General features: G+C 43.4%; 2 protein-coding genes across 3 annotated transcripts in view; one reads left to right on the top strand and one right to left on the bottom strand.

Annotated features, from left to right (window-relative positions):
• The window catches only part of PSMB3 (proteasome 20S subunit beta 3), a 25,010-nt gene extending 502 nt beyond the window's left edge, over window positions 1–24,508 (top strand). The window contains exons 2-6 of one of the 2 annotated variants that reach the window (XM_069074309.1): window positions 69–253; window positions 2,004–2,111; window positions 3,423–3,600; window positions 4,075–4,169; window positions 24,150–24,508. In XM_069074309.1, the coding sequence (XP_068930410.1) occupies window positions 69–253; window positions 2,004–2,111; window positions 3,423–3,600; window positions 4,075–4,169; window positions 24,150–24,201 (618 nt within the window). In that variant the 3' untranslated portion in view covers window positions 24,202–24,508. Of the gene's footprint in view, window positions 1–68; window positions 254–2,003; window positions 2,112–3,422; window positions 3,601–4,074; window positions 4,170–5,258; window positions 5,383–24,149 lie in introns of those variants that run through there. The other variant, XM_069074310.1, reaches the window with a different exon arrangement.
• The window catches only part of PIP4K2B (phosphatidylinositol-5-phosphate 4-kinase type 2 beta), a 30,400-nt gene continuing 10,633 nt past the window's right edge, over window positions 5,818–25,584 (bottom strand). The window contains 10 exon segments of the mRNA XM_069074308.1: window positions 5,818–9,949; window positions 10,906–11,009; window positions 11,735–11,834; window positions 11,836–11,994; window positions 14,097–14,210; window positions 14,678–14,716; window positions 15,436–15,582; window positions 16,285–16,437; window positions 22,673–22,769; window positions 24,248–24,345. Coding sequence (XP_068930409.1) covers window positions 9,869–9,949; window positions 10,906–11,009; window positions 11,735–11,834; window positions 11,836–11,994; window positions 14,097–14,210; window positions 14,678–14,716; window positions 15,436–15,582; window positions 16,285–16,437; window positions 22,673–22,769; window positions 24,248–24,345 — 1,092 coding nt within the window. The 3' untranslated portion in view covers window positions 5,818–9,868.

Below are 25,584 nucleotides of genomic sequence, written 5' to 3'. Positions count from 1 at the left end.
GGACCGCAGGGGGCCGAGGGGCCGTGGCCTCTCCCGCCACTGACCTGCCTCGCCTCCCACGCCCTCAGTCTATCATGTCCTATAACGGAGGGGCCGTCATGGCCATGAAGGGGAAGAACTGTGTGGCCATTGCAGCGGACAGACGCTTCGGCATTCAGGCCCAGATGGTAACCACTGACTTCCAGAAGATCTTCCCCATGGGCCACCGCTTATATATTGGCCTGGCTGGACTCGCCACCGACGTACAGACCGTGTAAGTATGAGCTTTCTGCTCTCCTCCGACACAGGGGTTCTCAAACTGGGGATTTCAAAGGATTCTTTGAATTTAGATGGGAAAAAAGACGCCAACATTCTTTTCACTGATCTCTAACTAGAATTTCTTTTCAACTATCTAGATAGAAACACTTCTGAGAAGTTCCTAGGCTTCATCAGACTGCCATGGTACAAAAGGTTCAGACCCCCTGGTCTCACAGGTGTCTGTCCCTGGAAGGTGCTTTGTCTGCCCCACTGCCTTTGCCCGATTGGTTGTCACTGTGTTTATTAAGAATGCCCCATTTAAGATTGGGGGGGAGAGGAGGAAAGGATACAAATATAAAGCATTTTGAGATCAGGAACCATGCTTGAAGTGTAGTTGGGAAGACAGGATATACTTTTTCAAAAAAGCGTTTTGACAGTACTGGGCTGCAGATGACAAACATCAAAAGAGTGGTACAGAAGATAATTGTATAGAAATGAAGGTAATAAAGAGATCTGTTTTGAGTTGGATTGATTGGGGTAAGCTTGAAAGTATAGAATTATAGAATATTAGAACTGGGAGAGCTTGTAGAGAGCATCTAGTCCAATCCTCTCGTATAGGGGAGCCCCAGAGAGGGGAAATAACCTATCTAAAATCAAACATCTAAAAAGCAGAGTCTGAACAAGAACCCAGGTGTTCTGGCTTGTTATCTATTGTTTTTCCTGTCATTACCACCATTTACCAGCCAAGAATTAGTGGATAAATCCTAGGGAATTAGTTGTCTGAGACACTGAGAGGTAAAGTGACTTGCTCAGAGTCACACAGCTAGTAAATGTCAGAGAGTTATTTTGAACCTACCTATATCTTTCTGACTCTTAAGACAGGCATCTATATACTTAAACCGAACTGCCACAAAATTTGACTTGGGCCTTTGAAGGATTGACCAGAAGGAAGGAGAAGGAGAAACTGTGAATTGTTATGGAGATAATTGTTACAGCAGCAGAACGTCCCTGTAGAGGAGGGAGTAACAGGGAAATAAGACTAGAAAAGTAGGTTTGGAAGGGCTAAGGGGTTTACACTTTATCCTTTAAGCAGTGGGAAGCCATCAAAAGTTTGGAGTAATTAGGTAATATGATGAAAGTGATATATTTTATATTAATCTGGTGGTGCCAGGCATAATGAATTGTCAAGGCTAGACAATAAAAGTGAAGAGGTTACTTAAAATTCTGATACAAGGGAGAGTCTCCTTAGGGAATGGGACAAAGGATTGGATGAATTCAAAAGTCACTGTATAGGAAGAATCGAGAGTACTTGCTGACTAACAAGTGGGTGGGTAGGGAGAAGGAATTAAAGTTCATATACAATCTTCTTCTTTTCCTAACTGTGTATGGAAATGTTCGTTTCGTTAAGGTCAGATTAAAAGGAAAATAAAGTGGAAGAAAGTTTAAAAAGTTACAGAGGAACAGAATGGGCTTATCCCTCACTTCACCTTCCTCTTGGTACAGTTAAGAGAGATAACAGGCAGAACTATTGAAGGAAATATTTATAAAACTGCATATACACAAGTTCTAATTAGCAAAAACAGATGTACTGTTGGGGTCTTGAATGAAACAGGTGGAGTTATTTGGAGAATACTTGTTGAAAAGTGAGTTTTGTCTTGGGTTGATAATATTGTCTTGTTCTCTTTGTCACTTGCCATCTGTATGTCTGGCAGCAGGCGGGCAACAAGCCAGTACTGACATGATTGGCTCTTGGTTTCTTTCCTTAGAGCTCAGCGCCTCAAATTCCGGCTGAATTTATATGAACTGAAGGAAGGACGACAAATCAAACCTTATACCCTCATGAGCATGGTAGCCAACCTTCTCTATGAGAAACGGTAAGCAGGCCCTGGGCGTAAAGATCTGGGAGGGCTTTCAAAAACAGGCCTCCAGGGTAAATGGTTTGGAGCAGTGATGATGCTAAAAGATAGTATTCCTATGTATATACTGTTGAGAAAGAGGAGTCCAGCTGTTGGGAGCCCTTGTTTCCAAAGGGAGACTTTCTGAGGGAAGCAGCATGGTAGAGTGGAAAGAGTTCCGCATTGGGAGTCAGAGAAGGCCTGGGTTAGAGTCTGGCCCCTGACATTTACTGGCTAGGTAAGCATAGTCAAAATCATTTAACCTCTCTGCTTCATCTATAAAGTGGGCATAATATTGTCTTTGATGGTCCAATTGAATTTTTTTATTAGCTCACGTTTCTATAGTGGTTTACAAAATACTTTCCTTGTTATGAGATATGAGGCAATCCACCCTTGGTCATACAGGGTAAATGTCAGAGATGGAGTCTGAGCCCAGGTTTCTCTCCTCAGATCCAGCATTCTCCACTATTCCCAATTCTTCCTAATTCATAGTTACTCCTTTGTAAAATGGGCCACACTCCCTACCTTTCCTCCCATTCCAACTTAGATAAAACTCAGATGTAGCTTACCATGGTATTCGTGTGTGTGTGTGCGCGCGCGCGCGCCATTCAAAAAGATCTGGGTGAGGGGGTGGTGAGGGTACAGGTGGCACATACTATATTCAAACTAATACTTATACTTTCATTTGTATGGATACTTCCTCTACTGGTATAGATGGCAACTCATCTGTACCTTCCCCTGAAGCAGTGAATGTAAAGCACTTTGCAAACCTGAAAGCATTATATAACTGTTAAACTATTTTTCTATTAGGCCCCCATCCCCATGAACACTAAGCTGGTGACTGCCAGAGAGGAGCTCAGACTTCAGAGTGCTTTAAGGCCACAGCAGATTCTGTAGGATCAGGAAGAGAAAGCTCTCTTGACATGATGACGAATAGAGAAGGGCCTTTGGGATGGAGTGGATTTACTAGAGAGTAGGGATAGGGAATGAATGGAGAGGGACCATGAGGATAGGAGGCACCAAAGTGGAAAGGGTTCTAAGAAGAAGATGCCAAGGGCATTTAAGAGAAGTACAGGAGAACGGAAGGGGAAAGAGTTCCTAAGTATTGCGTGATGCCAAATAGGAAATGACAAACTTAAAATCAGATCTTGTAAGGAAATAAACTGATGGCACACTGATTGGTGGGATGTTTTCTTTCTGCCATGACCTTAGCCTGGGAGCAGTGTGGGAGTGGGAAGGAGTACCTACTGAATTCTTCTGACCACCTCCTTTCCACCCCATCACTGCCAGGTTCGGCCCATATTACACTGAGCCGGTCATTGCTGGCTTGCACCCTAAGACCTTTGAGCCTTTTATTTGTTCCTTGGACCTCATCGGCTGTCCCATGGTGACTGATGACTTTGTAGTCAGTGGTACCTGCTCGGAGCAGATGTATGGGATGTGTGAATCCCTCTGGGAACCTGATATGGTAAGTGGAGGTGAGATGTTGGGAGATTCCAAACCCTGAGGGCAGCTGCCTGAGCATTCTACCCCCTTATCATTAAATGAGAATCGAGTTTGCATGATAAGTGCAAAAAAATGAACTTCTAGCCAGAGAAGCTTCTGGCTGGAGCTGGAGTCAGAGTTTGGTTAACAAATATTCACTTCTTTGATTTCCACTTCTCTGGCTCAAAGAGAGGAATAGCCTCTAGACTTCTAAGGCCATATCCCAGCCAGTTTTGAATCTTAGGACTACCACTTTTTAAGGAGGTATTTCAAAGGCTTATTTTTCCTACCCATTTACAGATTGGGGATAAGATAGGAAAGGGCTGGGATAAAACCCTGAGCTAGGTCCGAAGTCCTTAGCTGAGAAGTACCATTAGTAAATAAGGGGATACGAGGGGCTGGGCCAAGTATTCCAATTCCAGGGCATTGAGAGTTGATAGGAGACTTTTCTTGGTAGGAACCTGAGCACCTCTTTGAAACCATCTCCCAAGCCATGCTGAATGCTGTGGATCGAGATGCTGTGTCAGGAATGGGGGTGATTGTCCATATCATGTGAGTATGGGATGATAAAAATTTTTTCTTACTGCCCTGGGTGGGCTATGGGAGAGGGAGCCACTTCTTTTGTAGCAAGGATGAGGTGGGAATAAACTAAGGCCACTTGTATTTTTTCTATTTCTCTTTCCCCACCCCCTGAGGTGTAATGTGTAGTTTTGTTCCCTGAGCTACCCTCTCTTGTCGTGGTACTTAACCTGGATTGACCAAACATCAGAAGATTTGGGGGTTCATTCTACCTAAAAAAGGCAGAGACAAATGCCCGGAAAATAGTTTCAAACATAGACACTTGTCCCTGGGCTTTAACATAGACCAGACATAATAAAAGAATGTAGATTTAGGGGCAGCTAGGGGGCACAGTGAATAGAGCAGCAGCCCTGGAGTCAGGGGGACCTGAGTTCAAATGCAGCCTCAAACACGACACACTTACTAGCTGTGTGACTTTGTGGAAGTCACTTAACCCCAATTGCCCTCCAAAAAGCAAAAAAAAAAAAAAAAGAATGTAGACTTCATTTATTTTCCTCCCTGTGCTCCAGATTTTTTGAGAAGAGTACATAAATGTGTAGCTAATTTTTAAAATCTCAAGATGGTTGTCTCTTCTAATTCCCAGCAAGTTTCTGCATTTCCTTTCTCCATTCCCCAGTATGATTTTCAAGACTGTAAACTAAATCTGTATGTGGTTTAGCAAAATTAAAAGTGAATTACTTTTCCATTCCCAGGGAGTTTTGGATTATCTATTAGTGCTCCTCTCTTATAACAGACAGTTGTATTTAGTTTGGGTGGAGGGAATCTTTTCCAGTTATGTATTTTTCCTCCCATGAAAAAAGAAATAGAAAATTTGTAACAAGTAAGCAAAACAAATCCCCACATGGGTCCCATCCCAAAATGGGATTGGTGAAACTGTACTGTAGTATGATAAGCACTGAACCATGAATCAAAAGATTTCTAGGTGGTCACTAAGGATCCTTCTTAGGTTTTGACATTAAACTTAGTCTTCTTGAAGAAGGTAGAAGTGTCTGTGTTGCTGTGGTCATTTAGGCATGAAAATCACAAGGTAAAACTTAAATTATCTCTTAATTCCCCCTTTAGTGAGAAAGACAAGATCACCACCCGGACACTGAAGGCACGGATGGACTAACCTTTCCCACCCTTTTTCCTCTCCCAGAGCCTACTAATCTTTTCTTAAAAAAATAAAGTAATGAGATAACTTTTCTTTCTTGCTTTCTGAGCAATTTCCATAGTTGTTTCAGGAATTTATCCTGGTCCTTTCATTCTCTTCCTGACCTGCAGGGAACCTTAGGTATTATTTGCCTTGTGAACTTGTCCTTTTTAAGGATTATCTATAAAAACTTTCAGGGGGTCCTAGTATTTCCCACCCACAACTGGTAGGATTGGGGGTCTGTGAGGGCTGGCAGGTATCCAAATCTCATTGAAGGCAAACATGGCGTAGGGGAGTTTGGGAAAAGTGATGGGAGATGATAAGGAGGTTGCGCTGACTTTTAAGCTAGTAGTCTAATAATAGTATGTATATCCCTTCTCTACATTGAGGCACTTTGGTGAGAGCTAAAGTTGGCTTTGCAAACTGGAAGGTGAAATGCTACTTTAAACTTTTTACTCCAAGGTGGAAACAAAAACCATAGTGAAGATGTACACAAAATTTGAAGTTTTATTTTTTTTTCCTCAGGTCAGATTCATCTTGTTACATGCATGCATTTCAAAACAGTAATAGGGTCTCAAACTTATCCGAGCAAACAGACAAGCACAGAGGACTGAAAATCCTATTTAAAAAATGGAAACAGTGGGTAATCTAGATGTCATGATTGGTGGAGTTTTTCCCTTCCCCAAAAGAGTTAAACCTAAAACTTTATTCACATTTTGTTTCAATTGCAATGATCCGACTGTGCTAAAGAGTATGATACCAGTTAAGGAGAAATCCTGTACTTATTCCTTTGGAGGCATCATACTCTGTCTCTTTTACAGAGTGACTATGAGCAGGGGGGAAAATTCCTTCCTTAAGTTAGCTCCCCTTCCTTAAGATCTGCCACCCGAAGCTTCCTGGGAGATATGGATATGACATCAAGAGATTGTAAGAATATCTCTTTAAGTAAAGATGAGAAGGGCAGGGAGGGGGAAGTATGACGATTACAAATTTTCTGGTGTGATCTTACAGAGTCACTGTTTCAGATAAAGGGAACTGGCCCTTTTGAAAAGAGCCATTCATTGACCCTCAGAGTATTTGTTGCAATGTAATTTTTTTTCCTTTGCTCTCTGTGCTTAAAAATTGAATCTGTCCAACCATCCCCCAGCCTTATAGTTCATATAGGAGAGTTTACAATTCTGTTCTTCATACATACTTATAAAGAAGGCTGCTTTACATAAGAACGAGTCAAACAATACTTTTCCTCCATTCTGAATTTAAAATAGTAGATTTTTCTTTTTCCTGGGATAAGGGCAGAAACAAAGGAATATGCCCTTCCACCCAAAGCACAAATGTGTGTCAGAAGCACCAACTTGGGAGGCCCTGTCCTGACATACAAGAACAGGAGAGTATGAAGTTTAATGGGGTTAGCAGCCTCTTTACCTACTACTATATGTCAGGCTAATGTTGACACCGTAGAATTAGTGGGAGACTAGAGAAGGGCTATAGGTTGCCAACCCTCTTAACAGAATAACCTGAAGTATCTAGGCATGCTCCAGCCTGGTCTGGGGGGCTGATAACTTGCTGGAATATCTTCTAATCCACCAAAGACAAGGGGTGGAAAGGGGGGCTTGTGTTTGTGTATTGTGGTGAAGTGTAGGGGTGGGACATAAATGCATGCAAAGATTAGTGGTCTTTGAGTTTAAAGAGGCCAGGGCCTTCAGGTAGTGGTCTTTATTGTGGAGGTATAAGTAATTCTTCACCGTGACAGGGAGCCTACTGGATTCTCATATGCAGCCGTGGACATTCAAAGAGAAAGGTCTGAAGAGGAGGACACTTGTTATTAGGAATACATATTATTCAGTCCCCTAAAGGAGAGAAGGGAAGACAGTCCCTCTTAACTTCCATCTCACCCTGCCTTTCCTATTTTAAGCCTTTAATCTCCAGACTCCAGAATTGCTCTCAAATGCATTAAGACTGTAACAGCTTCTCATCTCTTCTGTGCAAAATCATAAGGGAAAGGGGGTGTAGGGGAGGGTTGTACTCCACCCATCCAAAGGATGTTGGGGGAGATAGCCTTTTAACACCACCAGTTCCTCTTTTCTACATTTTTTTAACCATTAAAAAATTAGAAAACTTGAATAAACCAAGAAGAAGAGCCTTTAAATACTCTTAATTCCAAAGGGCCAAATCTAAGAATTTGAAAAATAGTAGAAAATAGGGTGAGTAAAGGCCTATAACCCTTAAAAAACAAATCACCAAACCACAACTCAAATGCTGGTAACTCTTACCTTGCAGCTGGGAGACAACCAGAAATACTGTCTAGAAACAAAATGAGCATTTCAAACAATGCTACCTCTGAAAAATGTAAACAATATACAAAAAAAATTTAAAAACCTTAATGTTAAACAAATTGGATACCTGGGTAGTATATCTTTAAATGATAAAATCACATCTGCATTTTGTATACACATTATGGCAACATGATCAACAGATACAATGGTGGGAGCACAAGTGTTGGGAGGACATAATCTTCCAAACTTTTCAGACAACATAAGTCTAGAATCAGATCCAATTTTTCATTCTTGATTTGGGGATGGGATCAAGTCCAAAGATCATTCCTACATAATTCCTTTCCTAAGTCTGCCTGGCTTTCTGCAGGTCATTTGGTTCCAAGTTCTGCCCCTTGTCACCTTGGAAGCTTTGGTGCAGAGAGCTGATCCAAGCTACCCTCTACCCACTACCGCTTCGAGTTTCATTCATCCAAGAAGTACACAGCACGGATGAATCTAATCTATCCATCTCTAATCCATTACTATAATGAATCCAGACCAAAAGGGTGGAGGACAAAAACTTCCCATTCCTGCCTCAGAAGTTGAGCCTAAACCTACCTCTTCCTTTGTTGTAACAAAGGAAATCAAACCCCATTCCAAAGGGTGTGGCAAACCATAATGTCTTACAATACTATTTACAAGTTTCATCACTTCTTGCCCTGGTGCCTAAACCTAGGTATATGTAAGAATGTCATCCTCCCCCCACCAACCCTCACCCCCAAATCAGTATCTTCACTTGTCTGGATCCCTTGTGGCTGAGCTTTCTCTGCAAAGGGTGAAACTGCCTGACCTCATGGAGACCTATACAGGCCTGGCCTGGCTCATTTCTGAAACAAGTAAATCATCAGGGCCCCTCAGGTAGGAAAGAGCCCAAAATGAAGTTGAAGAAGCCTGTTACTTATGTGAAGACCAACGGATAATAAATTAGCTAGGAATCCAGGTGTATGTGAGGGGGAAAAAAGTCATTCCAGATGGTGCTGGATCTTGGACACATATTACTAAGCACATTAATTTTAACTTCCTGGAAATGTTTCCCCAAATGAGTCCTGGGCCAGTGGGAGGAGGGTGCCAACCGAAAAGAGGCACTCCCTTGCTCATTAGCCTCAAGGGCTTTTGAAAACTGCACTGGGGTTGAAGAACAAGACATCTACAAGATAGCACTTGTGCTTAGAAAGATCTCACTGGAGACAGGAAGGAACATTTTCACTTTCCCCAGGCTAAGAACTTGGACACACACATGTCCAAAATAAAATAAGGCTTGCTGGGGGGGGGGGGATTAGATTGGAAGGGAAGAAGTACACAAGATTTTGGGTGCCTTTCATACTTCAATTCCTTGGGTTTTTAGAAAAGAAAGATGACTGAATACATGATGATAATATCCATAGGCACACTTTCTACTTCTGGGATCCACTGGGAGGCAGACTTTGAGAAGGAGACATCTACCATGATTCCATGGGTATGTGCAGTTTCTTTTAAAACAAATGGCTCCAAAAGCCACCATTCCACTGTGGTTGGACTCCACCAAACTGACATCTTTGGCCATCAGTCCCCCATGGCCTGTGCTGGGCCATGTGGGGGGCTGGGGGAAGGGAACAAGTGTGGATGGAAGAACAATCTCGTCTTTAATTTCTATGCACAGTAGGCAGTGGGGAGAGCTGCACTCGATACCCTAGTTAAAAAAATAATCCATCCAACCAAACCCCCCAAGAGGTTCAGAAGTTACTGGCATTCTCCTTTCTGATGTCATAGTGCTTTGCTCTAAAGGGTCCCCATGCAGGGAGGGCTCTTGGGGCTTTTTGATTAAAAGGGAGTTGGGGTGGGGGAGAAGAGGATGACTTGCACACATTATAAATAGCAATGTTGAAGCAATGCGATTTAAAAAACGAAACCCAAATAAACCCAACGGAGCCCTGCCCAGCCTCTGGGTGTCTTGGTAACAAAGAGAGAGCCACTTTTCCACCAGGGTCAAGTGGGGGAATCAAGGGTGCACAGAAGATGAAGATTCCCATAAAGTGATACCACACACACACACACGGGCACGCGCACACACACACACACACACACACACACACTCACTCGTACACGCTGCTACAGTGTCTTGTACAGTGTTGCAGGCTGTCAGTCTCTCCTCTGAAGTTCACCCCTCCCCCACACAACCCTCCACCTGTTCTTCCTTTCCTTCCCAGTCCCACCCCAGCACTCTGGTTCTGGCTGCAGGCAGATGATGACTATGTCAGGATGTTGGACATAAATTCATTGAAGCGCTTGGAGTACTGCTCAGGGTTCACTGTTGAAATTTCCGCCCCAGCCTGCAATGCATAAAGGATATGTTAAAGAATGGTCCCAAGGGGTCATAGCCTGCTGAGTTAGGAAGAGCCCTATGGATTTGCATGGGATTTGCATACAACTTATATGAATCTATATAAAACACAGATTCTTGAAAGCAATTTTTTATTGTTAACTGATTCTCCTGCATTGGACCTGGCTTTTTTCTAAGGGTGCAGTTCTCATTTAAGCTCAGATCCCCCTCCCCCCAGGCCTGTAACAGAGCTGGGGGGTAAGTATGTGGGGAGATGATGGTGAAGGTCCCAGATCTTTCTAATATTTTATTTTGCAGAACATTGGATTTAAATCCGGAGGGAAAGAGACCTTAGGGAGCAGCATAAATACAAAAACAAAGTTATTACAAGCTGTCAGGTGAGATGCACATCTTAAGGAACCCTCTGGGAAAAGAAGCAGGTGGGATCATTCCCCAAGTACAAGAGAAATAAGGCCAAGGTAAGCCCACCTGACTGAAGGGGCTGGAGGACAAACAAATAGCAGCTTTCCCTGCAGCCTGTTCTGTAGCAGAGAGGGGGCAGCAGGCCTCAGATCACCCCACCTTTCAAGGCCAGGAATGGAGAACATGAGCATTAACTGACAGACATTTGTCCTAGAGAAAACTTAGGGAGGAAATGACAGCTATCTTCAAGTGCTGAAGGACTGCCATGTAAGAAGGATGCTCTGCTTGGCTGAAGGGCAGCAATGGATGGGAGGTACAGAGAAGCAAACTGAGGTTTGAGGCAAGGAAAAATTTATTAACCATTAGAGAGACTGAGAAGGAGACCAGCTGCTTTGTGGAGGAGGTGGGCCCCTGATGTCTCAAGTGGTCACCTGGGATTATGGCTGTCAGAAGGGATTCTCATTCAGACACTAGGGGCCTTTGAGACCTCTGCCTCAAGGTCTCCCCCTTGCTGGTGCCTGAACTGGAACAGGATAGACTCACCCCGTGTTTCACTGTTTTGGCAGCATGTGCAGCTTTTTTCTTGGTGTCGTAGGGTGTGAGGATGTCAATGATGGCCATGAAATACACCTCTTTCTTAGGGGCATCTGGAAGGAAAATGGAAAGCAGGAGACAACAGGATAAGACTTAAAACACAGATATTCTCGAACCCTCCCTGGATGTCTCCTTAAAGTACCTTCTCAATGACTATTTTACTGTATCCTCACAAGCTCTGAGGCAGAGGTCAGACAAGTTGGTCCAGCTCACTCCTGGAGTGTTTTCAGGTCTTTGCTTTTGTTTAAGTAACTCAGAAACCCTCCCAAACCACCCACCCATGTCAGGAGGCACCTGAATTATTATCCTCCTGGAAACCCATCTCGCCCTCTTTCTACAACATGATCGTGATGCTTCACCTAAAGCAGAAGAAAACAAATTCTACATGGAAGCCCCTTCCCCTCTCCCGTTCTGAGGAGATTACACAAAATGAGAAAGGAAACTCTAGAAAAGTGAGTCACTAGATGTAACACGAGGGAGATTAGAGGGCATGGAGACAGCTCATGAATCCAGTGGCCAATGTCAGTTTTAACAGAGTCGACAGAAGCCAAGGAGAGGGGAAGACCTAAAATTTAGAGTTGAAAGGGACCTTTGAGATAACCCAGCCAAAAATGACTTGTTTAAGGTTAGATAGGGGAGGAGCTCCAGAATTCGGGCCCTATGTGGATTCCCCAACCAGGGCTCCGGCTGCCACAAGCAGCAGCTCTCACAGGGGACGAGGTTCTCTGGCCATGGGACTGGAGAAAATATGGGGTGATAGAGCAGTGTTCCCACTTACTTTCATGGCTCTTCATGGCATAAACATCCACAGATGGGTCAAATTCCCCAGGGCCAAAGAATCGGGGGAAGTTGAGGAGGTTCCCAGGGCTGTCAGGGGGGTGTCCCATAGGAGCAGAGCAGGTTGCCGCCCACCCCATCATTCTCACATTCTTCATCCTCTGCCCGCTCCTCAACTTCCATCTCCTCCTGCTCTGCCCGATCCACGTCATGTATGCCCACCAGAAGGCTATAATCCATGATTTTAAGCTGGGCCAGGAACTAAGGGAGGAAAGAGAAGGAAGGGATTATATGCAAAATTTATATCCAATGGGTTCTATAAAGGGGAAACAGTGAACAGAATAGAAAGTTAAATGGGGAAGGAGGCCAGGAGAGGGGAGGAAGACACCAAGAGTGAGAGGAAAATTTCACCCAAAGAGGGGAAAGCAACACTTATACCAACAATTCCCATCCCCTTCCCTTAATTCTTAGCTCCCCTGGAGTAGACCAAGGGCCCTAAAAAACTGAAATGCACTCTGGGATCAGCTGGTCAGCAAGCACTTTCACTTGACAAGCACTTTATTAATGAGGCCAGAACTTGGAGCTCCAGCTAATCTGGCAATGGCCACAAATGACCCTAGGCTGTTACTCAGATGTGACATACTGATTACAAACAGAGAGGAAGAATACATCTGGGTCCATGAAGAGAACAAGGCAGAGCCCTTGGTGAGTCAGGGGTGTAATCTCTTGTATATGAAGGTTACTGCACTGTTCTGAGTCCATACTAGCTTACTGTTGCTGTTGTTATTAGTGTTATTAATAGTAATTGATATGTATAAAGTATTTGGAGATTTTTAAAATGCATTCTATATGTCATTTAGGCTCCACAATAACAGTATGAGGAAGATATTTCCTTGTTTCCATTTTACAAAGGGGAAAACTGAGGTTCCCAGGTGTTAAATGACTTGACTATGAACACATAGCAAGTAAATGTCAGAAGTGGAATTTGAACTCAGCTTTTCTTGACTCCAAATCCATCTTTCTTTGCACTATTAGTAGAAGGTAAAAGGGCAGTACAAAACTATGCCAATATTAAAATATGGAAGAAATATAAAAAATCAAAACAGATTTTTTAAAAAGAGTCATGAAGGGGAGGGAAGGGAATATGCATTTACAGAGCTTTATAAATATTACCTCATTTCACCTTCACAACAGCACTTCAAGGTAGGTGCTAATATTATCCCCATTTTAGAGTTGGGGAAATCAGGCAAACAAAGGTTAAGCGATTTGTCCAGAGTCATACACCTAGTAAATGTCAAGAGGCCAAATTTGAACTCAGGTGTTCTTGACTCTAGGCCCAGCACTCTCTCTACTCTGCAACAACTGCTTCAGAAATGCCATGACATTTAAGCCGTTATAATGCTAACATATGTTTCTCAAAGAACACAATGATTTCATAAATTAATTGATTTAAAAGCAGGTGCTGGCTATACTTTTTATGTAAAAATAAACTTTATGTAGAGAAAAACAAGAGCTGTGGCTAGGTGGCGCCATACTGCAGAGTGCTGGGCCTGGAACCACAAAGACCAGAGTTCAAATACGTCTTTGACATTTACTAGTGTGTGACCCTGTGCAATTCACTTAACCTCTGTCTGCCCCAGTTTCCTCAATTATGAAATAGGGATAATAGGAGGCGGCCAGGTAGCACAGCGAGTAAGAGCACCGGCTCCAGTGTTGAGAAGACCTGGAGATCGAATCCCAGGCTCAGACACTTAGCACCCACCCAGAAACACCTGGCCGTGTAACCTTGAGCAAGTTACTTAACCCCAATTGCTTAGGGGCGGCCAGGTGGCTCAGCGAGTAAGAGCACTGGCTCCAGTGTCGGGATGACCTGGATCAAATCCGGGCTCAGATACTCAGCACCACACCCAGAAATAATAACTGGCCGTGTAACCTTGAGCAAGTTACTTAACCCCGACTGCTTTAAAAAAAAAAAAGAAATAGGGATAATAACAGCACCTCCCTCTCAAGGTTGAGGTGTGGATCAAATAAGATAATATCTGTAAAGCACTCAGCACAGGTACCCAGCAGGTGATTACTAAATGCCTGTTTAACAAAAAAGGAACATAGAAGATGACATGGTCCTTCTCTGGAAGCTTATAATTTATTTGCAGAGGTAAGAGCACATACACAAACTCTCTTAAACAATAGCAAAATGTAAACATAAAAGATTTATAGTATAACAGCCTGGCAGGGATGACAGTAACACAGTTACTGTTAATGGAGTTAATCAGGGAAAAAGAGGTTCCCTAGTGACTTAGGTAGGGGTAGCCCTGAAGGTATAAATTTTCTCTCCCAAGCAGGAAGATGGCCATGTTTGTTACCTCCACATCCCGTTTTAATTTCTCTAGGAAATTCTTTTTACTCTCCTCCCCGACATGCAACTTCTGTCCTTCATTGAGGAAATCGTTGTCTTTGAAGGTCGGCAAATCCTTGGCCTGTGAGAGGGCGAGGGCAGTGTCAGACAAGCAGGGCAACCCTGGGACTCATCCACCCTGGGGTGGGAGAGGGGGGTTCAGAATGTTTGAGACACAGATGCTCAGCCTGAATAATCACCAGCCCCTGCCAGCAAGTCTCAGTCCTAGCTTCTAGAGAGGGAGGGCCTAGAGATGAGCAACAAGACAAGGTAAAGACAAGGCCCTAGAAACAAAGCAGGAAGGTGTTATATCAGTTCTATGGAAGAATTTCCTGCTAAGACTGAGGAGCTTGTGGGAATCTCATTCTTCAAACATAACTGATCTCCCCTCTCCCCCAAGCCACCTGGGCTAGGCTGGGCTCAGGCCTAGAGCTAAGGGAACAAACAGCGTGGTCCCTAGAGGGTCTTGCCAGTAGAAAGAATGTCTAGTTTATTCCCACTGAACCCACTCCAGACCTTTGGACCAAGGATACTAAGTACCCTGCCTACCTTTTCTTTGTCGCTTGCTTCTCTGGAGACAGTGGAGCCCTGAAGAGGAATATAAAAGGGGAGCAAGATGGGTCCCATTTGGTGGGTGGGAAGAAAAGGCAAATACACTATACGTCTTATGGGATGATAGAAAAGCTAAGTCCATGGAGGAAACAAGACTGGCCTGGCCTCTGGGGGAATGGAGGGAAGGTTGGGAGAAATGCGAAACAAAGAACTGGGCAGAGTTGGTTACAGATGTGGTATTAATGCCAACTTCAGAAGTCTGATGTGTGGATAGGTAGGCCAGTTAAATTTCATATAGGGGGAAAAAAGAAAAAAAAAAGAAGTTTTACAACCACAAATTATGTCTCAGACTCTGGCCACTGGCTTAAAATCATGTGACCTTAGGCCAAAAGCAAGACCAGGTGACCAAGTGGACAATTCATCCCAAGTCATCTGCACTCTCATGCCTCATGATGCACATCCCACTGGGAATGGTTCAAGGTTATTCTCTTAGTACATAAAGGACAAAAACTTTGGGGATTAAAAGCAGGCTATGGCGAGCCTCCTGCACACCACATGCTGAGCCCTAGGCTGGCTCTGAGGCATAGGAAGGGAACACAGCATAGGACATGTCTAGGGCAGACCACAGCTTCTGCAGCCCTTTTACATGCCTGGAGAATAATATTTCCTCTTTATGTGGTACTTCAGGCTTACCATACATTATCCCACTGGGGTGCACTGCATATGGGATCCCAGAGGTCCCACAGGTTCTATACCTTGAGATCATACTTCCGGTGTACAGTCAGCCGGTGGCTGAACACATTCCTAGTGACCACCATGTAGGTCTCCACACCATCCACAGTCAGGCGGTACATGCCCAGGAACTGGGGCAAAAGTGTGTTTCCATGACATTCCACTATGAACTAGAATGGGAGGGGATGGGAACAGGAAGAAAAAAAAGGAAGAGTAACAGCTGGATACACCCCAGGACCGATGGCTCCCTCCCCAGACACATCATATTAGCAACTCTGGGTTTCTATCCCTCAAGAAGTTGGATACAGGTCCCCCTCAGTCCTGTTTCCAGTGAATTCCTGACAAAGGAATGTTATAGAGGCCTGGTTTGAGGTGCAACTTGCTGAGAAAATGGGTTAGCCCCTTGCTTTAAGTTCCATCCCTATCCTGGGATAAGAGCTGCTCCTTCCACCCCACCCCCACCCCCTTCCCTGTTTCTCTCCTGCCTTCTCCAACACTGACTTAGCTACTAGAGGCAGAAACCACCAGGGCTACTAAGTACAAAGAGTCTGGTGACCATGATAGCCAGGCTCCTTGTCAGATGGTTCCCAGACAGCTGGAGGGTCACTCCAGATGGAAAAGTCTCCTTGGAAAGGGACAAGACAGGTGCCAAAGTGTCAGGGACAGAGGCCAGGAGAGCTGTGCAGACAGGGATGAGTCAGTAGTGTCTTCATCGATTTTGGGGCAGGTGGCAGGAAAGGGGCAGTGGCTTGGCTATTATCATCACCTGCTCTCCAGTAAGATGCTACCCTCCACCATGGCCTTTCTCAACCATTCCCCCTTGACCACCTCCTTTTATTCCCCCCACAGCTCAGACTCAAGCCTTGACATACCTGGTGGTATTTCTTTAGGATGTTGTGCATTTCTGCCACATCCTCACTTGACACGGCCTTGATGACGAAGCGACGATCATAGGTGGTGAGGAAACGTGTTCCACATCTCCCCTGACTGTCACTGTTGATGGGGGCACTGCGTGTCACTGAGTTCTGGTGAACCCAAGACAAAAGTTAGGCTGGTCTTGGGACCCTAACTGGTACTGGGTGTCTCCTTTTAATAGGCTTAATTTACCCTGCACCCCACCCCAGCTCACAAAGTCAAGTATGAGGACATAGGAACTCCAAACCAGTCCTGCCCACTTATTTCCTAAAGGAAATGTGCAACCCCCAAAGAGTTTTGAATAAAAGAACCAGTACTACCTGTAGAGTCCTCTTTTTCTCTCTCCCCCCACCCTCCATCCTGGGACTGGTATGGAGAGGGAATTATGGAAAAAGGTCTTTCCTTCAATTCCAATTCCATGAGCTTCCCTACAACCTAAAGGGAGAGCCTCCTGGTCAAAGTCCTGGATGGAAATGGTGGAAAGCCTGGCTTCTAACTTGATCCTGACATACTATGTGACTTTCTAGAAATCATTTCATATCGATTATCCTCAGTTTCCCTATCTGTACCAGAGAATATTAATCCCATTCTCAATCATCTCCTGCTCCCCTTATATTTCCCATGAAAACCAAGATATAAATTGGGTGTTGTTTTTTCAATTCAATTAAAAATATGTAAAATGCATACTCAGTGCAAAGCATTGTGCCAGGCCTAACAGTTTGGTAAAAGTATCTAACTACAGTGATGTACAAAATGACACATGATTTCATGAAAGAAATACAGAATGAGGTTTGAGGTACAGGAGGAAAAGATTTTCCCTAAAGGAGAAATTGGGGGAAAGGTATACTGTATAAGGTGACATATGAGTTGAGCTTTAAAGGGTGAAGGGAGAGAACCAATCAATATTCCAATTCACACAAGCCCCAAAGGTAGGAAGGTGATGGGCCTGGTTTGGCCAGAGAGCCATGGGTTTCTGGCAAAGAAGTCTAAATGTCAGTTGGTGTGCCATAGGGAGCCAAGGAAGAGAACATGAGTAGAATTTTTTTGGAATTTCACCAAATCTATGTGTAAAGAATATTAATCTGGTAATGTGAAGGATGGACTTGAAGAGGGAGAAAGAAAGTGTGTTAGGAAGGAGACTATTGTAGCAGTCCTGGCAGGTGACAATGGGCCTAGCAGAAGGGGCAGCCACAAGAGGTCACATTATCATAGAACTTTCAAGCTGGAAGGGACCCCAGGAGCTATTTGGTTCAATCCATACCTAAAAGGAATCCCCTCCTACCCATACTACTCCTGACAAGTAGATCTCCAGGACCTCCTAAGGTGGCACAGGATACCTTTGGGCAGCTCTTTACTGGGAGGACCTCAAACCTAGGTTTGGCACCTGCCTCTTGGCAATTTCCACTCATCGCTCCTGATTCTGCCCTCTGGGAACAAACAAAAGAAGTCTTATTCTCTTCCACATGACAGGCCTTCAAATCTTCAAAAGAGAGCCATCATGTTCCCTTCTGCATTTTTTTTTATTTAGGCTAAATACTCCTAGTTCTTTCAACCTAATCTCATATGACACTGACTTACTGGGCAAGGCTCTTCACCATTCTGGACACTCTGAAACTTATCAATGTCTTCTTTAAATTGTGGTGCCCAAAGCTGAACATCACTCTTGGATGAGGTCTGACCAAGGCAGAGAGGGACTTTTACTTACTTATTCCTGGAGTCTCTGTCCCTCTTAATGTAGGCTAAGACCACATTAGCATATCACAATGTTGATTCAATCTAAGTTTGCTGTTCACTATAACCCTCAGATCTTTTCCAGACAAACTGGCATCTCACCACGAAAGAAGAATCAATGGGATTTGGTAATCAACTGGATGTGGCCCTTAAGAAAGGAGAAGCAAAAGTAATGACATATATTCTAGCATAGGTGAACAGTAGTGTCACTAAAGGAAAGTTTGGGGAAAAGAGAAGTTTGATTTTGGACATGGTGAGTTTGAAGCATACAGTAAGACACCCAAATGTAGGCATGTATATAGATGTGGGTCTGAACTACAGAAGACCAATCAGGGTTGAAGACGTTTTATTTAGGGTCACCTACACACAAATAGTATCTGAAGCTGTGGAAGCTCACAACAACAGATGGGAGAGCTGAAGACAACCCTTTAGAGGTACTGCCCAAGTGCCAGGAAACAAGTGAAACATACGATGTTTCCGTGTGGTCCTGGCCCTGTGGGCTCTCTCTGCAGACAGCAGCTGGCTTTCCTTTCTCATTGGACAGCATTTGCCCTGGCTCCAGCCTCCTGCTTTGTGTCTACTAGGGTTGTCAGAGTTTCAGGGGAGCCTCTTAGAAATTAAAAGAATTCACCAATCGCCTCTTGAAAAAGATCCCAAAAAGAAAACTCCTAGGAATATTATAGCCAAATTCCAGAGTTCCCAGGCGAAGGAGAAAATATTACAAGCTGTCAGGAAGAAACAATTTAAGTACTGTAGAAACACAATCAGGATAACACAAGATCTAGCAGCTTCTACATTAAGGGACTGAAGGGCTTGGAATATGATATTCCAGAGGTCAAAGGAGCTAGGATTAATACCAAGAATCACCTACCCAGCAAAACTGAATGTAATGCTTCAGGGAAAAATATGATCATTCAATGAAATAGAGGACTTTCAAGTATTCTTTTTTTTTTTTTTAAAAGCAATTGGGGTTAAGTAATGTTACACGGCCAGTTATTTCTGGGTGTGGTGGTACATATCTGAGCCCGGATTTGATCCCAGGTCATCCCAACTCTGGGGCCAGTGCTCTTACTCATTGAGCCACCTGGATGCCCCTCTTTCAAGTATTCTTGCTGAGAAAACCAGAACTGAACAGAAAATCTGACTTTCAAATATAAGAATCAAGAGAAGCATGAGAAGGTAAATAGGAAAAAGAAATCATATGGAACTTATTAAAGTTGTACTATTTACATTTCTACATGGAGAAACAATAATTGTAACTCATAAGACTTTTCTCAGTATGAAGATAGTTGAAGGGAATATATACGTATACATACATATTTATGTATGTATGGGAAGTTGTATGTGTGTATATGTGCATGTATGTATATGTGTGTACATGAATACATAGAGGGCACAGAATCAGCTGAATAGGAAGGGATGATATCTAAAAAATAAAATTAAGAGGTGAGAGAGGAATATAATGGGAGAAGGAGAAAGGGAGAGATAGATTAGGGTAAATTATCTTATATAAAAGAGGCAAGAGAAAACTGTTACAATGGAGGGGAAGAACAGGAAGATGAAAGGGAATGGATCAACCTTACTCTCATTGAATTTGGCTTAAGGAGGGAATAACATACACACTCAAGTGGGTATCTTACTCTACAGGAAAGTAGGGGGGAAGAGGGAGGATGATAGAAGGGAGGGCAGATTGGTGGAAAGGGTAGTTAGAAGCAAACACTTTTGAAAAGGAACAGGATAAGTAGGGGGTGAGATAGGATGGAGGGAAATACAGTTAGTCTCTCACAATATACCTACTATGTAAATGTTTTGCATAACCACAAATGTACAACCTATATTGAATTGCTTGTCTTCCTGGTGGGGTGGGTGAGGAGGGAAGAAGAGAATCTGGAAATCAAAGTTTTAAAAACAAATGTTTAAAAAAATTGTTTGGGTTTTTCACATGCAACTGGGAAATAAGGTATACAGACATTGGGGTATAGAAATCCATCTTGCCCTATTAGAAAGTTGGGGGGATGGGGGAGGATATAAGAGAAAGCAGATTGGGGGAAGGGGTATTCAGTAGACTTGATATCTTGGGGTGGGGGTAGGGGAAAGATGGGGAGAAAATTTGTAACTCAAAATCTTGTGAAAATGAATGTTGAAAACTAAAAATAAATAAGAGATTTAAAAAAGTTCTTTTCAAACTACCAAACTTCTATTAAAAAGAGGAGCAACCCTTTAGAAAGTCAGAGGAAAAGAAAGTGATTTTCTGTTTGCTAGACTAGCAGAAAAATAATGCATTATTTTGAAGGGGAAGAGTGAAGTGGGAAACAGGGAAGTACTTTTTACTTCTCTTACATGCTTAGCACATTCTGTTATGATGGTTATTTGGGTACACGTCATATTTCCTCTACTTTATCATAAATTTCTTGAAAGCAAGAACTGTCTTTTTCTGTTTCCTTCAGTGGTTAGCACAGTCCTTGCATACAGCAGGCACTTAATAAAGGTTTCTTTTGAATGAATGTTGAATAATGCCATTCTTAGGTATAAGGCCCATATATACCTGTTTCCAAATATTTGGTCTTTTTTTTTTTCAGGGGGGAAGGCAGGGCAATTGGGGTTAAGTGACTTGTTCAAGGTCACACGGCTAGTAAGTGTTAAGTGTCTGAGTCCAAATTTGAACTCAGGTCCTCCTGATTCCAGGGCCAGTGCTCTATTCATTGCACCACCTAGCTGCCTCATTTCCAATATTTGGAAAAAATTTTATCTCCAGGAAATTTGGTCACTGCAAATGCTTAATTTCCATATCTTTTCCCTCTCTCTCACTTGATAACCTTCCTTTCTTTTTTCAAGTTTTCTCATACCCAAACTTCCCTAGGTTAAATTACATAGGTCTCAGTATTTCTGGGAGGGAAGTATTATCACTTTCACTGTTAACAGAAGACTGAGGCATGAAATGAGGGGTCTTATGAAGAATTAAACTCTCAAGGAGTCCTGACAGTCCAAGTACATTGCTACTCCTAGGTCTGCCCAGTCCTCCTATGTGAAGAGAGGAAAGGAAATGAAAGGGCTGGGGGAAGTCCTTAGTCTGAAAATAAATGTTAGAACCAGTTTCAGACTCAGCTTTCAGGCTCAACAGGAAGAGAAAGAAGGTGCAAACAGCCTGAGAGAAAGCTTTGGTATATTATACTTTCTTTCTCAATAGTGGAAATTCAGTGGATACATGTTTACTGCTCCCACTCGACCTTCTACCTGGAAAGACCAAGTGGTAGAAAGCCCAAGTAAAGCAGAGACAGAAAATATTCTTTTCCAAGGCTTCTAATCAACAAAGAGATGAAAAGGATAGCACCTGCTCTGAATAATCTTGACTTATATCATCCCCCATAAACACCAGTTCAGGACACAGCATGATGTGAGACAAGGGATGAGAAGTAAGCCACAGCAGAGGAGTGATGATGGCAAAGCAACCTGCTGTACTCCAACGTCTAGAGATGATCAAAAATTCCTCAAGCTTCTCTCCTAAAATTAGGATTTTATTTTGGGCTCTACCTTAACACAGGACATGGGTAACTTTCCTGTTGTATATAGATACAACTGAATTTTAAGTATGAGGTGCTTGGTTTTTCCTTCTCACTTCTTTTTAAGTCTCTGCCTTATACCCATATACCTACTTGTACAGTGCCTCTACCTAGGTGACAAGGATTGGAGGATGGGGTAGAAAAATGTCAAGGAGATAAGAGGAGAGGAGAGCACGAGCAGATTTTGCTCCTTGAGACCAGTGCCAGTGAAAGGTTTACTTGGAGAGGAGGGGAGGTCACTACTACAGCTAAATGGAGGTTTGAGCATGCCTTGCAGCTTTTAACAAACTATACTCTCCTAGTTCTTTCAGAAATTAAGGATCAACTGTATCTCCTATTACTATGTAGGTGAGGTAGAAAATTCCACTCTTTCCCAGTTCTCAGTTGACAGAGGGTCTGCCAGGTATGGGATAAAGGTCCAGAAAGCTGATGAAGTGGTGGAGGAGTAAGGAAAACCATGAGGTGTGAGTCATACTCTAATGTTCTTGAAAATGGGATTAGTTTCCCCCAGTTTATAAGAGGGGACTGAGTCTCTCAACCCACAAATGGCATCAAGTGGAGGGGGCAGTTAATCTACCCTACCTGTCCCTCTCCCCCAATCATAAGGGGTTTATTTATTACCTGACACTCATACCTGGGAAGGAGTTACACTAGCCTTGAAGTCTTATTTTCCTAATCTGTCTTATCTGCTTTAAGAAACCTTTTATCTCTTGCTGGGAACAACTCTTAAGTCAAACTATGAAGGAGAAGGGGTCTTCAGCCTAGACTGGGAATTTCAGACCAAAATAAAGTGGCTTTCATAGTCCCCTCATCCATCCCATTGCTCAACCTCCCAACAGCCCTACTGACTCAGGTTTCCTGGGTCCAAGGAGAAGTGCCAAGGCCCTGTTCTCAACTAAGGCTATGCCTGTGGTGCCTTTACCAGCAGCACTAGCACCTCAATTTCCCTGGGGAATTGCTGCTTTAAGCTTCCTGCCCACTAAGGTCTGCACCACTTCCCCCCTACCCCTACCAATTCCACCCTCAGGCCCTCTTGAAAAAAGACACCCCTTACCTGGTAATCCTGATCATCAATCCCAAATCTCTCGCGGAGATTTCGGAACACCATGGGGCAGTACTCTTTAAATTTAAAACGGCTGGGTAGGTTCTCCCTAGGCAAAAGTAGAGATGTCTTCCTGAATTTCAAAACCTTTCTGCCCACTGGGTTTCACTGGAACCCATACGAACCAGTCCACCCTCCACTACTATGCTAAAAGGCCCCTGAGGAGTGACATCATGTCAAGTGTCTTCAAATTTGACCCTTGTTTATATCATCACTTGATCACTGCCCTGGAGAGGGATGTGATGGTCTAAGCACTCTGTCTTCCTATCACGAACACATAGAGGGAATATGACTTTAGCCCTGGTTCTTTAAGCAATGAGTCTCCTACCAAAAGATTAAAACTTTTCCTGGAAGGCCTTCTAGCTCACTGCTGCTTCCATGCCTCCTCCCCTCTACAGTTTGATGGGGTTCCCAGCGGGGAAGGAAACACAACCATCCCTACTACTCTGGGACCTAATGATCAGAAATCTGCTTGAGAATTTAGTTGCCAGTACCCTGCCTACTCCTTCCAATAAAGGTGGGAGATGCCCTGCTTTTGTCCAAGAACAATGGGAATACTTTTCAGAGTCAATAAATACTGAAACGGTGATGAACCCAGAGTCCTTGGATCCCACCCAAACCCCAGGAATACCAAAATCTCCTTCCCTACTCCCAACCAGAGGCTGACAATGAACACAATTGCTCAGATTTTGCTGCCTCTCCTTAGCGAAGTGGCAATTTAGTTGGTGGCAGGTGTGATGTGGAGAGAGCTTCTAGAACAAAGTGTTCTTATTACTCCCTGTGGCAGAGAGACATCAAGGGAGGTTCACAAACCAAACTCAAGTCCTCTATGAATGGTGGGGTTAAGACAGTAAGGCTGCTGAAGCAAGGGAGGGGCTGTGGGATTCAAGAAGAAAACTGAATGATAATTCAAAAGCACCAAAGAAGGGGGACAGACAGCAGGCTGATGCTCCATGAGATGGCTCGTGGGGTCCTCCATTCCATCACGAGAGAGAAAGCCCAGATGCATTAGCTTCCTACCCAAGATGCCATGAAGGCCAAAAATGGGAAAAGTATCTCTAATAGAGAACCCTTGGGCTCCTCACTAGACTTATTGTTCCTGTACTACTCAAAAGGGTAGAGGAGAGTTGTATCTACAGAGAGTCTTACTGCATTATAGACTAGAAACATATCAGGAAGCTTCCTGCCTCTTCCCAAGATCAAGATAGCCTGGCAGCCCTACACTAGATACTCAACTATCAGGTGGCTCACTTCCACCCAAGTTGGCCCTAGTGAGTCTTTGGTGCTCAGCTGAAGGCCCACTGGGAGCCTCAGGGCACTGCTGACAAAGTCAGGTAGATCAAGATACAGTGAGGAGTGGGGAGGGGGAGAGCCGGCTATTAGTCTGTTGCTTGTTATTAGTTGTTGTGTTATCTCCCACCCCTAACAGATGCTGGCTCTGTCACTGGCACAAGATCGGGCTTCCAAAGTTCTCTGCCTGAAGGGAAGGCCTTTCCTCCCAACAAGAGACCTGACCCCAGAACTTACTTATTGAAGAGATGATTATCCACCTTGATCTTGCTATAGGCTTTGAAGTCATCTGGCATTAACATGACTGGGACTGGAACATTGCTGAGCTCATTGATCTGCAGGAGAAAACAATACGGCTCAAGACTGTGATGAGACCTGCCACCGGAGAATAATTTAAGGACTCGACCCTAGATAACAAGAGCCTAATGCCAAACATGATCCCACTTCCCCATCTTCTCTCTCAAACCTGATTTATTCATTAAAGATGAGATCAAATGCCACCATTCCTTCTGTATTTGCCAGTGCTATCCAAAAAAAAGCAATTTTTCTACTCTCTCAGCTCCTAACGTAGCTCCTTTATGGTACTTACAACATTCATCTTATAGATAATTAATTTGTGCACATCATCTCCCTTACTAAAAAAGTGGCATGTAATACTGAAAATGGTTCTGAATTGCAACTTGGGAAGGCTGCTGGTGAAACATGCCTCATCAGACTACAGATGCAGAATCAAGCATATAGCATCAGACAAGGTTAGTGGGTTGATGTATTTTGTTTAACTGTATCTCTGTTACAAAGATTAGGGAAGTATCATTAGGAAGAGACAATGATATTCAAGAAAAAAAAGAGCACCAATAAAACATTAAAAAATAAAAAGGCATTAGTAAGAAGTCAGAAGACCAGGGTTTGATTCATAGTTATTCACTGAGTAATCCTGGGCAAATAATTTCACCCCTCAGGTATAAAATGATTGTAATACCATTTGAAGGACACACCTGACAGAGTTGAAGTGAGGATAAAATGAGATAATCCACGAAAATGTCTTTGTAACTATTAAGTGCTATATAAATGCAACATTATTGTTACTAGATTGCCAACTCTTTGAAGGCCTAACTTAAATCATTCCTCATCCTCTAGCATCTAACAATAAGAACCCTGGGCATAATAAGGCTTAATAATATATTTGTTGGTTGAGATTCCCAATCTACGTAGGCGACTGGGGTATGTCACTTCACCTGTCTGGGATTCAGTTCCTTCATCTGTAAAATGGTGGGGAAGCCCTATGAGTCTATTTGAATTGTACTCATTTAGTAAAATTTCAAGTAATTGACTTGAAATTAGTAGGGAACCCCCCTGCCACTGAATCTTCACCTGGCACCTGCTACTTTATGTGGTTTCAACTCCAGAAAACAACACAGCCCACTGGGGTTAACCTTCCCACCTCTAATCTTATTACCATGCTCCTAATTCAAACCCTGACACCTTCCTCAGCCTCCTCTCCCATCTGACTGAAGGGCTGTAGGGCAGAGCACCAAATTCCTCCCAATATCTTTCTTTAGAGAGCACAGAAACTG

Source organism: Petaurus breviceps, unplaced genomic scaffold, assembly GCF_028583685.1.
Source record: "Petaurus breviceps papuanus isolate PSGF00001 unplaced genomic scaffold, PetGlider_PUasm1.0 90887, whole genome shotgun sequence".
Taxonomy (NCBI): Eukaryota; Metazoa; Chordata; class Mammalia; order Diprotodontia; family Petauridae; genus Petaurus; species Petaurus breviceps.
This window is presented reverse-complemented; position numbering and strand designations above follow the sequence as displayed.